Source organism: Lipophrys pholis, assembly GCF_963383615.2.
Source record: "Lipophrys pholis genome assembly, chromosome: 12".
Lineage (NCBI taxonomy): Eukaryota > Metazoa > Chordata > Actinopteri > Blenniiformes > Blenniidae > Lipophrys > Lipophrys pholis.
Genome location: NC_137641.1, coordinates 29244597 through 29257084, shown reverse-complemented (window position 1 = coordinate 29257084; position 12488 = coordinate 29244597). Strand labels below are relative to the sequence as shown.

Genomic DNA, 12488 nt, shown 5'->3' with positions numbered 1-12488 from the left:
TATGACACACTCTATACACAACACAATATGCGACAGACCATATACACTGAACACAACACACACACACACACACATTGTTATTTTGTGTCTGTTTACTCTGAATCATTTCTGATGACTTTGTTTGAACTTTTTCTGTTTTTGTGTTGATTCTTTTGTGAAAGTGAGTTTTTGTCATTTGAAGTTTCTGATTTATTGTCATTTATTTTGTTACTCTGCACATTCTTAACCCATAAATCAAAGTTGTCAACATTTTCCTCGCTTTTATTTCATATTTGTTAAATTATGTGATTGAATTAAACTTGATTGAACATAAATATTTTGTGTTTTGCTTTTTGTTTTTCCCTCACTTCAGTCAAAAAAGTCGACAATTTATGAGAAATTAAAAATAATAAAGAAATGACATTTCTGGGGGAAATCTACTTTTACACAAAGAAAATGTGGGAAAAAATAAGGAAATAAACATGAAAATACACTTATCTTTATTACAGTATTATTGTACAAAAGGACCATTCCAGAAGATTGTCAATAAATTAGCTCAATAATCAAAAATCAATGTTATTCTTGATTTGAAGGCATCTGAACATATTTCTATAAAAAATTTGACATTGGAATCGTCAGTTTTAAACACAAGAAATACTTTTCTGTGCCATTAAAGCTCATTTTGAGCCGATAAATTGTTTTTAATTAAAGAAAAAGCTACATTAAGTGTTTGAAGCTTTTCTAGACGTATATGGAGCTGAAAAATAAGCGTTAGCTTAACGCGGCTCCTGTGAGTGTGTAAAGTGTCGGTACGTGTTCAGCTTCAGCGCCCATTAAAAGTAACGTGACGTTAATGTAGCGGTGGCTCACTGCTGCCACCTAAGGCACAGGAGTGGTACTGCACCACTAACAGGTAAGCATTTTAATGGTTTTCAGATTTAAAACAGAATTACTGTCGTAATTAATCTTGATTTTATGTGTAGTTACACACAGATCAGTCAGGATCTATCAGTTTTCTTCCATGTCTTGGACGTTTTTATGATTTGGCGCCGAGCTCACTGCCGCCGGCCGTCTCCTCGGCTGCGAGCGCTCGGCGACGCCTCGTCCACCGGAGGGAGAAGCTCCACGTTGTAGCTCAGCTTCTTCGACTGGAGGATGCTGTAGCTGTTATCAAAACACAGCACGTCTGCAACACACACACACACACACACACACACACACAATTTATTTTTCTTTTCGTGTGTTATTGCTTTTTCAATGTGGATATATTCTACTTGTGTATTGTGTGAATATTTCGCAGTGCTTTCTCATATTAAGATGAATGAAAGTGCAATCCAGCGGTGACCAGGTGGTGGCGCCGTGCAAGACTCACACACTCCGGGCTCGGTGCAGGTGAGGCAGTTGTCCTCAGGTACCAGGTGGGCGTTGTAGCGTTCGCTTGGAAGAACCTGCAGCATGTCGCTCAGCTTCTGAGCGCCGCCATCTTTGTTTCGCCGGTAGACCCCGAAGCCGATATCTGCCCCGTCACTGGCGAACTGCCATCTGGGAGGGGGCGGGGCCACACAGGTGAGGATATACAGCCAATCCGCACAACTTCGTGTGTGTGTGTGTGTGTGGGTGTGTGTGTGTGTGTGTGTGTGTGTGTGTGTGTTCTTGGTACCTCAGCAGGCTTCTGGCCTCCGTCACGTCAAACTCCAGCTGGAAGGCGGACCCTCGGCTGACGGTGACGCTGCTGTCGTACTGAACCTTCACCGAGTCCCGAACGTAGAACGAGCGGGGAACCGTGCCGCCGTAGTTTATCTGCAACCACAGCAGGCCGTGAAAAACTGGTAAAACCGTGGTAAAACTGTGGTAAAACCGTAGTAAAACCGTGGTAAAACTGTGGTAAAACCGTAGTAAAACCGTGGTAAAACTGTGGTAAAACCGTAGTAAAACTGCTCTGAAACAATGGTAAATCTCAGTAAAACTGTTGAAAACAGTAAAACTGTGATTTTAGTCAGATGTGGTAAAAATGGGGTTAAACTATAATAAATCTCAGTAAAACTGGTCAAACTGATGAGCTGGTGAAACCGTTAAATCTGTGTCTAAACTTTGTTAGAACGCAGTAAAATGTGATAAAACTGGAGTAAATCCGGTAAAAGTGGTTAAACTGGTGAATCTCAGAAAAACTGGTTAAATTGGTCAATCTAGTAAAACTGTGGTAAAATCAGCAAAACTGCTGCAAGACTGGGATAAAAATCACAAAGCTGTTGTAAAACTGGTAAATCTCTGTGAAATGCTGTGAAAATATACAAAATAAAGAAGTGATTGAATATATAAACAACTTCATAAATATATAAGATGCTATATCGGCAAAGGCCATTGGACAAATTAGGTAAAACTGAAAAAACTGAGGTAAATCTCTGTAAAATGTGGAAAAACTGTGGTAAAACTGCTGTAAAAGCATAATAAATCTCAGTAAAACTGGTTAAACTGAGATTAAATTGTGGTTAATCTCAGTAAAATGTGGAAAAAAACTAAACTGTGGTAAAACTGGTTAAACTGTGATAAAAGCATGTTACATTTCTGGTAAAACATGTTTAAACTTGTTTAAACTTGTTTAAACGTGTTAAAATGGGGTCAAGTTGTAGTTAATCTATCTTGAAACTAAAGTCGGTTGCAGTCTTCGGTTCTCACCTTGGTTCTGCAGCGAGGGTCTCCGTCCGGGTCGGTCAGTGTTCCTCCATAAACCACAGGAAGCTGCTCAGGCTCGATGTGTTCTCGCAGAACCTCCTGCCAGTTACCTGCAGGAGTCGTCAATAAAGTGTTTTCAAGGAGTCAACAGAAAGATTCAAAATGGCCGCCAAACGTTCAGAGAGAGACACTTAAGAGAGAGAACAGAAACGTTTCCTCACTTCCTAAAACCAGAATCTTGCGTCGTGTTTCCTCACACAGAAAGTGTTTGATGAGGTTGTACGCCATCGGAAACATTTTGGGAGCTGAGGAGAGAAAAGAAAAACAAAACAAGGAGATTAATTGGAAAGAAAAACCAAAGACGACTCGGATGAGCAGCAGGATTCACCTTTGATGATAAAAACACGTTTCAGCCCTTCAGGGTAGTTATCTTCAAACATGGTGAGGATCTGCAGGGGCGCGCACACACACACACACACACACACACACACACACACACACACACACACACACACACACACACACACACACACACACACACACACACACACACACACACACACACACACACACACACACACACACACACACACACACACACACACACATTACAGACAGGTGACAGGTGGGCAACACATGTAGCAGGCGTGTAACAGGTGTGTGTAGCAGGTGTGTGGAGCAGATGTGTGGAGCAGGTGTGTGGAGCAGATGTGTGGAGCAGATGTGTGGAGCAGATGTGTGTAACAGGTGTGTGGAGCAGATGTGTGGAGCAGATGTGTGGAGCAGATGTGTGTAACAGGTGTGTGGAGCAGATGTGTGGAGCAGGTGTGTGGAGCAGATGTGTGGAGCAGGTGTGTGGAGCAGGTGTGTGTAGCAGGTGTGTGGAGCAGATGTGTGGAGCAGATGTGTGGAGCAGATGTGTGGAGCAGGTGTGTGGAGCAGATGTGTGGAGCAGATGTGTGGAGCAGATGTGTGGAGCAGATGTGTGGAGCAGATGTGTGTAACAGGTGTGTGGAGCAGATGTGTGGAGCAGGTGTGTGTAGCAGGTGTGTGGAGCAGGTGTGTGTAGCGGGTGTGTAATAGGTGTGTGTAGCAGGTGTGTGGAGCAGGTGTGTGGAGCAGGTGTGTGGAGCAGGTGTGTAGAAGGTGTGTGGAGCAGGTGTGTAGCAGGTGTGTAACAGGTGTGTAGCAGGTGTGTGTAACAGGTGTGTGTGAGTGACCTCTCCAAAAGTTTCTACAGCAGGTTTCCAGATGTGCTTCAGTCCGAGTCCTTCGCAGTCGTAGATCAGCGTGATGGCTTCAATATATTTACCCAACTGACGAGGAGGAGGAGGAGGAGGAGGAGGAGGAGGAGGAGGAGGAGGGCAAAGGAGGATAAAGAGGTTAGAAGACACTCTCGTTGAGGGAAAGGACAAGGAGACGACGAGAAAAGAAGCAAGGCAGAATAAGTTGAATTGAACTTGAACCAGTTTGACAAAGATGAAGAGCGAAAGGAGGAAGCGGACCTTCTCAGACTGACGCTGACATTCCCGCCGCAGCATCTCCGTGTGTCTGATCTTCGTCTTCAGGAAGTCCTGCTTGGTGGACGACAGCAGGAGGCCTTTTGGGTCCAGGGGACCGAGGACGTCGTACCAGATGGGACTCCCCTCGCGGTCGTAGCCACACATCCCCCCGGACACGTACTTCTCAATCACCTGAGGGGGGGGGTGAGGAGGAGGAGGAGGAGGAGGAGGAGGAGATGAACATCAAACGCGCTGCTGATTCCCGGACGCTGAGCGCACGCCGCCTTACCTCCGGAGGCGTCCAGTCCGATACGATGGTGTCCACCTTCATCTGCCGCCGGAACTCCGCGTGCTGCCAAGAGGAGCGGGAACGTCTCGGCACGTTAGAAGTTAAAAGTTAAAATGGAGCCGAACGTGGAGTCGAATCATTTCTGGAACTTTGGTTTGATCGTCCACAAAGACGCTTGATATCAGCTAGCGAGGTTAGCATCGCCGTGGTAACCGTACAGTCGATCTTTCGCACACACAGAAGCTGCCGCAGAGGAACTGCTTGAGTGCGCACGGTATGTACGGTACTTAGCCTGTCGCCATGGCGACGGTAATGGAAACCAGGTTAATGTGGCGGCTCAGGTTCAGCAGGTCATTGTAGACGACCGACGATCATTGTTCTGGACCTTCATCGCCACGGTAACAGCGGACACTTTATAACACGGTAGCCAATGGTTTCAGTTGCAACACGCCCCCGGTTGCCGTGGCAACAGTGTTTACTACTTCTACTCATTTTCCATGCCCTCAGATTGTTGTGTTTCGTTCTTCTCGGAGCTCAGGATCCACGACCTGAGAAACCCTCGCGGGAGCATGCTAGTTGATCACAACGTTACAAGTCGGGAAACAAGATGGCCGCCGGCCCCTAAAGCTAATCCTGCGGTAGCGCAAAGTTTTTAACTGAACTTCATTCAGCATCACATCTACGGGCAACATTTCATGTATGAGGAAGTACTTAAAAAATATGTAGGAAAAGTGTTTATGCTAACGTGATGCCATTTATATTTCTCAAATAAAAGTTTTCGAAAAAACAAACGTCTGTGACTAAAGTCTGAAAAGAACTCGGAAATCCTGGAATGCACCGTCGGCCGTTACTGTCGATGAATCTGAATCATTTTTTTTTAAAGTTTGTTTTGGGGAATTTCTACTCTGAGAAAATGTTGAGAAAAGATGCTACTTGAAATTCGCAGTATAGCAGTTTTACAGTTTGAACTTTCTCCGCACGCTTCTGGTTCGGTGAGAAAACGTTGAAATGAACGAAGCAGCTGGTTTTTAATGGGAGAAAGCTGATCGCGCTTCCTCCTTTGGCCACCAGGGGTCAGCGAGGCGGGAAGGGAAGCCATGTTGACGACTCGCCGGGTTTCTATCTTGACTTTACGCACAAGAACATAAACAGATCTCACCTTTCTGATCATGGCCTCGGCTTTCTGAACGTGGAAGTTCCGAGCTGAAAGAAATAAAGTTTTCACGTTAGAGAGTTAGTTTGTTTTTTTAAATTCCAGAGTAAAAATGTATTAAATTGTACATTTTAGATTAATAAAAAGTTACTTTAATCAAACACTGTTCAAGACAGAAGTTTAGACCTTGTTTACACAACTGTTGTTCGCTTGTAGGAAATGGATGAAATACTGAATTTAGTTTAAAGTTCAGTTTGTTCCAGATCAATAAACTCAGACGGTTTGAAGGAGAAGTGGTCGGAGGTCAAAGTTCAAACATCATCGATCTGAAGTTCCCTGAACGTTGGACCAGGCCACAGCTGATCCTCTGTTTTTATTATTCAAACACAATTTCTACATTCACGGAATTATTTTCTTTTTGCTTTCTACTTCTTAAAATACTAGTTTTGGATTAGAAACGTGAATAAATGTGTTTTAAAGACTAAAGATTTTTTACTTTGGTACTTCTTCACATATTTCATAAAATCTCACTTCTTATATATTTAACATTTCTAGAATTTGATTATTTTTCTACTTTAAAGTTTGAAGCAGGAAATACTATATAATTTCATTACAGTAATTTCTATAGATTCTCTTGTGTGTGTGTTGTATGTTTTTGTGTGTATTTTATATGTTTAGTGTGTGTGTATCTGTGTGTGTACTATATGTTTCTGTGTGTTTGTGTTGTATGTTTTTTTTGTGTGTGTATTGTATGTTTTTTGTGTGTGTTGTATGTTGAGTGTGTGTGCATCTGTGCTTGTTGTATTGTGTATGTGTGTATTCTATGTTTTCCGTGTGAATCTCTGTGTTTTGTGTAGCATATTTTGTGTTCTGTGTTTATTGTACATTTTGTGTGTGTTTCTGTTTGTGTGTACTATATGTTTTTGTGTGTGTGCGTGTTGCATGTGTTGTGGGTGTATATTGTGTGTGTGTGTGTGTGTGTAATCTGAACCATCCTGAGCTTCAGCGTGAAAGTACTCACACATTGTACTCAAGTAAAAGTAGTGGTGAACAAAAACCTCTGACAAGTTCAGCAACTTTCACGTTTATGGAATTTACACACTTCCTGTGAGGAAAAGTACATTCTTACTTAATTGTGAATTCTATCTGATTTTACTTATTAAAAAACTCTTAAAATCTCAAATAAAGAAACTTTCAGACAAACTAAATGAAACTCCTGAAGTATTCCTGTATTTAATAATATATATTTTTTTAAAATCAGTACTATTCAGTCATTTTAAGAAAACAAACATTTAAAATTTTACAATATCAATGTAAAAAATGAGTAATAATATGAAAAAAATATCTGGTACTACAATAAAAAAAGGATTCCAGTAGTATTTACGGAAAAAGCAGAGTGCATTAAACTATTTACATTTTTTTTATTTTAAATGTGAAAGTTGATTAATGAGAAGAAATAAAATTATTTCTAATTATACTTCAATTAAAAACGAAGTAAAAAATAAATGCTAATAAATGAAAAGTACCCTGAAAGCATCAACATGAATTGTTAATTAATATTAGTAACAATATTAATACATGAATAAAGATTTAAAGATACAAAATGACCTAAAATTAATTAAAAATACAAATACATGGCCTGATTGTACATCAAAAAAATTTTTTTTATGTAAAACAACAACTTCCTAGAAGTAGAAAAAAAAGATGGATAAAATGGGAATAGCATACCAAAAAAAAAAAAAATCCTAAAATTTCAAAAGTCAAAATAAACTTCCGGTTCATCTGTTGACACAGATTTTACTCAGACTTTTAAAATAAATAATTACAGTATTCTGTAAGCAGTATAGTGAATGTCTGAATGGTACTTTATGGATCAACTGGTTGTGTCAGGATTTTCTTCTTCTGTTTTTCTGTGTTGCTTTCTGGGTCCTGGTGACTGGAATAATCAGATTTATGTTAATGAGCCTCTGAAAGTGTCTGTGGATTGTTTCTTGGTCCCCCTCGGACCAGTTGGTCTGGACTTTCCAGTCCCTGGTGGGGCGGCGGGGCGGCGGGGCGGGCTCACCTCGGAGCCAGCGGAGGAGGTAGTGGTCGTTCTGAGCCGGCAGGACGGGGAGGAGGTCCTGGATCCTCCCCTGAAACTGGAAGCAACCGGAGAGAACAGAGACCAGATCAATACCAGGCTATGATTAACTGAAGGGGGCCTCACACACTCAGGTGTGTGTGTGTGTGTGTGTGTGTGTGTGTGTGTGTGTGTGTGTGTGTGTGTGTGTGTGTGTGGTTCAAAAGTCATTCAACAATTAGAAGAGAAAGCGACCCAGAACCATGACGACACCAGGCCTACTAAAGCGCCCAAATCTGGACTAAAGTCCAAAAACCAGAAGAAAAAGTCCAAAACCAGAGATAAACTTATAGAAAAAGTCCTAGAACCAGAGAAAAACCAGCAGAAAAGGTCCTAGAACCAGAGAAAAACCAGCAGAAAAGGTCCTAGAACCAGAGTGAAACCAGGAGATAAAGTATGAGAATCTGTAGAAAAGTCAAACACTGGGGAGAAACCAGTACACAATCTCCTAAAACCAGTAGAAAAGTCCTGAAACCAGCCAAGGACGTGTGAAAAACCAGGGCGAGAAGTTCTGGAATAATCAGTCCACAAAACAGACAAAAGCTCAAGAACCAGTTAGGAACCAAAACCAGTCTGGACCAAGTCCAAGAACCGGTTCATGACAGGGACAAACAACCTGGAGTCCAGTAACCAATGTGAACCGTGTCCAGAAGAAAACCAGTTTAATCAACAGTCATAAACCAGATCATCCAGGAAAATCCAGAACCAAACCAGTTTGAAGACCAGGAATCAAACAGACTCCGGTTCTAAAGCAGAACAAAGTGGATCAGATCAGTCAAACTAGATCCCGAATCCCAGAAACAATAATCTGGAACTAATCTGAAAATAAACCAGATTAAATAAATAAATCAGTCAAGTTGAAAATTTTTTTTTTTTCCCCAAAGAGATTTAGATTATTTGTTCCTCATTGATAATCTGATAAAACACACACACACACACACTACACAGGACTCAATCTGATCAATAACTTGAAATACTTGAAGATTGGGATTAAATTGAATTTATTTAATAACGAAGTTTTTAATCTTAGTTTTATGAAATTTGAGATTAAACTTCTGTTACTGATCTGATGTGGACAGATGATGATGATGATGATGATGATGATGAGTGTGTTACCTCAGTTAAGACATCAGCCTGTCGGGGGCTCAGGTCTCCAACACGTCCGCTCATGTCTGCTGCTGAATGAAGCCGAAAACAGAGTCAGGAGGGAGAAAACACACCGATCCCCCCCCCCCACGTAACCTGAAACACCCAGCACGACGAGGCGTTGCATTCAAAGGCAGTGGGACGTTACAGCCTCGCGCTCATTTCCATTTAATCAATTTATGAAGTTTTCACATCAAAGCAAAAAAAAAAAATCGCTTCATACAAACAGTAATTACTCCGGGAAATACTACAATGGCTTTTTTTTTTTTTTTTTTTTTTTAAAAGGTGTGAAAATGTGCAGCAGAAATGACAAATAAAGCAACTTTAACTTTGAAAACAGACGACGGACAACATTTTGTCACAAAAGTAATTTTATTCTTTAAATACAGGCGCGGTTCAGAAATGAGCCTCCAAAATAAAGTTGCCGTCATGAATAAATAGAAGATTTATAAGGAAAATAACACAAAAAGCCTTCTTCTGAGGGAAAATAAAAAAATTCATGACAGCAAAAGAAAAGTAAAAATACTCAGAATAATAATTTACCTCCTAAAATATAAAGAGTTGAATTCTCTCTTATTTTTACACAGTAATTATGATTAAAAAAAAATGTCAGTAAAGTTACAGTTCAAGGTGGTTTGCGCAGCTGGAGGGAAAAGTTAGTGTAGACTCTGGAGAGAATGACAATTCTGATTTCTTTTTTTCCCGGAGGGTCCTTAAATTCACCACGGATGAAAAATTCTTGGAAATTTTCTTTGACTTGAAGTTTTGTGGTTTTACAGTAAATAGTCAATTTTTTTTCATCTTTTGTACAAAACCAACCAACTGCGACGTTTATCAACCGACGGATTGATGGTTTTTAAATCTTTTTAAAACGCTCCCGCACAAATGACACAGATCAAGTGTTTGTCAATATGTCGACGATGGTCCGCTTTACGCATGGTTGTCTTCTTGGACCTTCATGTACCTGGTCGATAAATATCTAACTTGGGAATGTATGCGATGAGGTAAATTCAGCAATAAAAAAAAAAAAAAAAAAGTGTGATTAAAAATGTGAAATAACTGAAATTTTCTTTCAGATAAAAGTCATGAATTTAAACCACCGGAGCATTTTAATCATTCACATCAACGTTAACCTGCTGAACCAACCAGTATGTGAAGATCAGCTAAACTAACGCATGTCTAGGTGATTTTTTTTTATTTTAAATGTCTTTTATTTTTTCAGCAAAAATTCAATATTTGCTTGTTTGAGCTTCTGATAATTATAAATGTTGATGATTCACATCCTGGACATGACTCAGCATTATTTATATGGAGCAAAAGTTGAAAATTTGTCAGATGTAGAGGTTTGATCATATCCATATACGCCGATGACACCTGACTAAACCAGGGGTCTACAACCTTATGCGGCTCTCCAGCGCCCCCTGTAGCGGCTCACCTGACATTTTCACAAAATGTTTGGAAAATATAAATGTTTTCTTACATTTTCATCTCATTTGCATAGCACACCAATTTTATAAACTGGTCTAATCTCCCGTCTAAAAACAGCAAAATAAAAGTAAAACAGCCGGAATAGCAAGAAGATAAAAGACAGAAAACTACTCAAATAATAAGAACTAAAGTGGAAAGCAGGGTTGACGGTGAAGAAGTTTAAAGGTCATTTGAAAGGTTTTCTCATCCACTTCAATGTTAAAAATTATTTGGAAAACTTTAAAAGATAGAGGTTTAAAAAAAAAAAAATGTGACTGTTTAAATTGGTGAAGGTTTTAAAGAGGAAAACAAATATATAAATAAAAATTCCCCATCCGTTTACATGGGGAACAAAAAACTTGCAGAAAAGTTAAAATATTTTAAAAAGTCTGGTTAAAGTTCCACGATAAAGTTTTAAAACCTGCAGATCAGGAAAGTTTTGCATGAACTCAAACATGGACGTTTCCAGCTGGAGTCTTCGTAACGTGTAAAAATGCAGCAGTTTACGCAGTAGATTAAATAACAATAATAATAATAATAATAATAATAATAAAAGGAGAAAAAAGAAGAAAAAACTGGTAATAGCTTGGACCCTAATAAATACAGTAGAAATGGTTGAAAAAATAATAGAAATTCCTAGTACATAGTTTTATTTCATTTTCATGAGGAAAGGAAAACGAAAAAAACTAGAAAAATTGAAAAAAGGGGGACAAAAGGAGGAAAAGAGAAAAATAGTGCAGCTAAAACGGCTGTTTGTAGAGTAAATATTTAGATATTGTTTTAGCTACATCTTTGTCTTCATTTTATTTACAATTTGCACGTTTTGCAGCTCCAGACAAATTTTATTTTGTGTTAAATTGTGAAAACGGCTCTCGATCCCAACGGTTGCAGACCCCCGGACTGAACGAAGCAGTAAAAGGTTTATTAAAAGCTGAATATTCAGACGCTGGTCAGAACGAAAGCAGATGAAAGCAGAAATCCACTTTATGACATGAAATCAACGGCGCCTATCAAAAATATTCACTCTTGTCTTTTTAAATCACTTTGATACCAACGATTCCAAAAATAACTCTGTAATATTTAAAATAATAATAAAAAAAAAACTAGCGCTAAAGCTTGATACAATCTCTTTGAGAGGAAGATGTTTCTTTAACAAACTGGACTTTGTCCTTCACTAAAGTAAATGTGAGCTCAGATAACGCAGGTTTGTACAAACACCACCAGGTTTCCTCTTAAAAGCGTTTTTGGTTTTTTTCGTGGCTTTGCTGAGATTCTGGATTCAAACAGAAAGAAACGTGACGGTTCAGTGTGTCGATGAAGAGGAGGGTAAAGAGGAGAATCCAAACAAAACACTGGATTAAAACTGGGATTACATAATTCATTTATCATTTTACTTTTGAAAATTAGTTTTTTTTTCTTGTTTATTTCCGTTAGTAAAGTTTACAACATGTTTGTAGCTTCTGTTTTTATTATAAAACATTTGACTTTTTCTGTGATTATTTATGTTTTAAATTATTTTTTTCTCTTTTCTTCCTGCTGTTCTGTTTTTCCTCCAACATGCTTTAATTTTTATTTAAGTGTTTTGTTATTATTTCGTTCAGAAGTAAAACAATAAAAATAAAACCTAAAAAAAAATGAAGTTTATTCAGAAATATTTTTGTCGAGTAGTTTTATTTTGGTGTAGTTATTTCATTATCTTGTAAAATTGATTCTTTTTAAGAATATTTACCTTTTATGTCAATGTAGTTGTGTTTTATTTAACAGTTTTAACAGGAAATTTACTTTTCAGATTTTTGTTGCCATAGATAATTTTATTTCTTTATACTTTTTTAAAATCTTTTAAAATTAATTTTGTTGTTTTACCGTTTTTCATTTTAGGTCACAGCAGTTGTTTGCTTTTTTTATTTAATCATTTTGCTATTATAACAATTAAACCAAATAAATCTAATTATTTTTATAATTTCTTTTTTTACTTGCTATTTTATTATATTAGTTTTTTTCCTCTTTAACTTCTATTAATGTTACTTGTAGTATTTGTCATCATTTTAATTTTAATTTAAAAAAAAATTGTATATATTTTCCTTTCTGTTGATATTATTAATATTCAGTAGTTGTATTGAACTTTTTAGGATCTTTTTCTGTTTCTTTTACTGACGG

At 38.4% G+C, this 12488-nt stretch overlaps 1 protein-coding gene across 1 annotated transcript; it reads right to left on the bottom strand.

The window, feature by feature from the left end:
• Nucleotides 1-84: 84 nt before the first annotated feature.
• Nucleotides 85-8902, bottom strand: sec14l7 (SEC14-like lipid binding 7). The gene is made up of 12 exons (XM_080476464.1): nt 8835-8902; nt 7662-7737; nt 5603-5646; nt 4444-4506; nt 4158-4346; nt 3873-3968; nt 3041-3101; nt 2874-2957; nt 2656-2762; nt 1640-1779; nt 1352-1521; nt 85-1165 (listed from the first exon to the last, which is right to left on the bottom strand). Exons 1-12 carry the CDS (start codon nt 8886-8888, stop codon nt 1035-1037), a joined length of 1215 nt encoding a protein of 404 aa, XP_080332590.1. The 5' UTR covers nt 8889-8902; the 3' UTR covers nt 85-1034.
• Nucleotides 8903-12488: the final 3586 nt, after the last annotated feature.

Excerpts from the sequence above, each read along its gene's own strand:
- sec14l7 (XM_080476464.1), bottom strand. The coding sequence starts at position 8,888 with ATGAGCGGACGTGTTGGAGACCTGAGCCCCCGACAGGCTGATGTCTTA. Across the intron at positions 2,958-3,040 it reads ACGTGTTTTTATCATCAAAG|CTCCCAAAATGTTTCCGATG; the intron begins GTGAATCCTGCT and ends TTCTCTCCTCAG. Across the intron at positions 1,780-2,655 it reads ACCCTCGCTGCAGAACCAAG|ATAAACTACGGCGGCACGGT; the intron begins GTGAGAACCGAA and ends CTGTGGTTGCAG.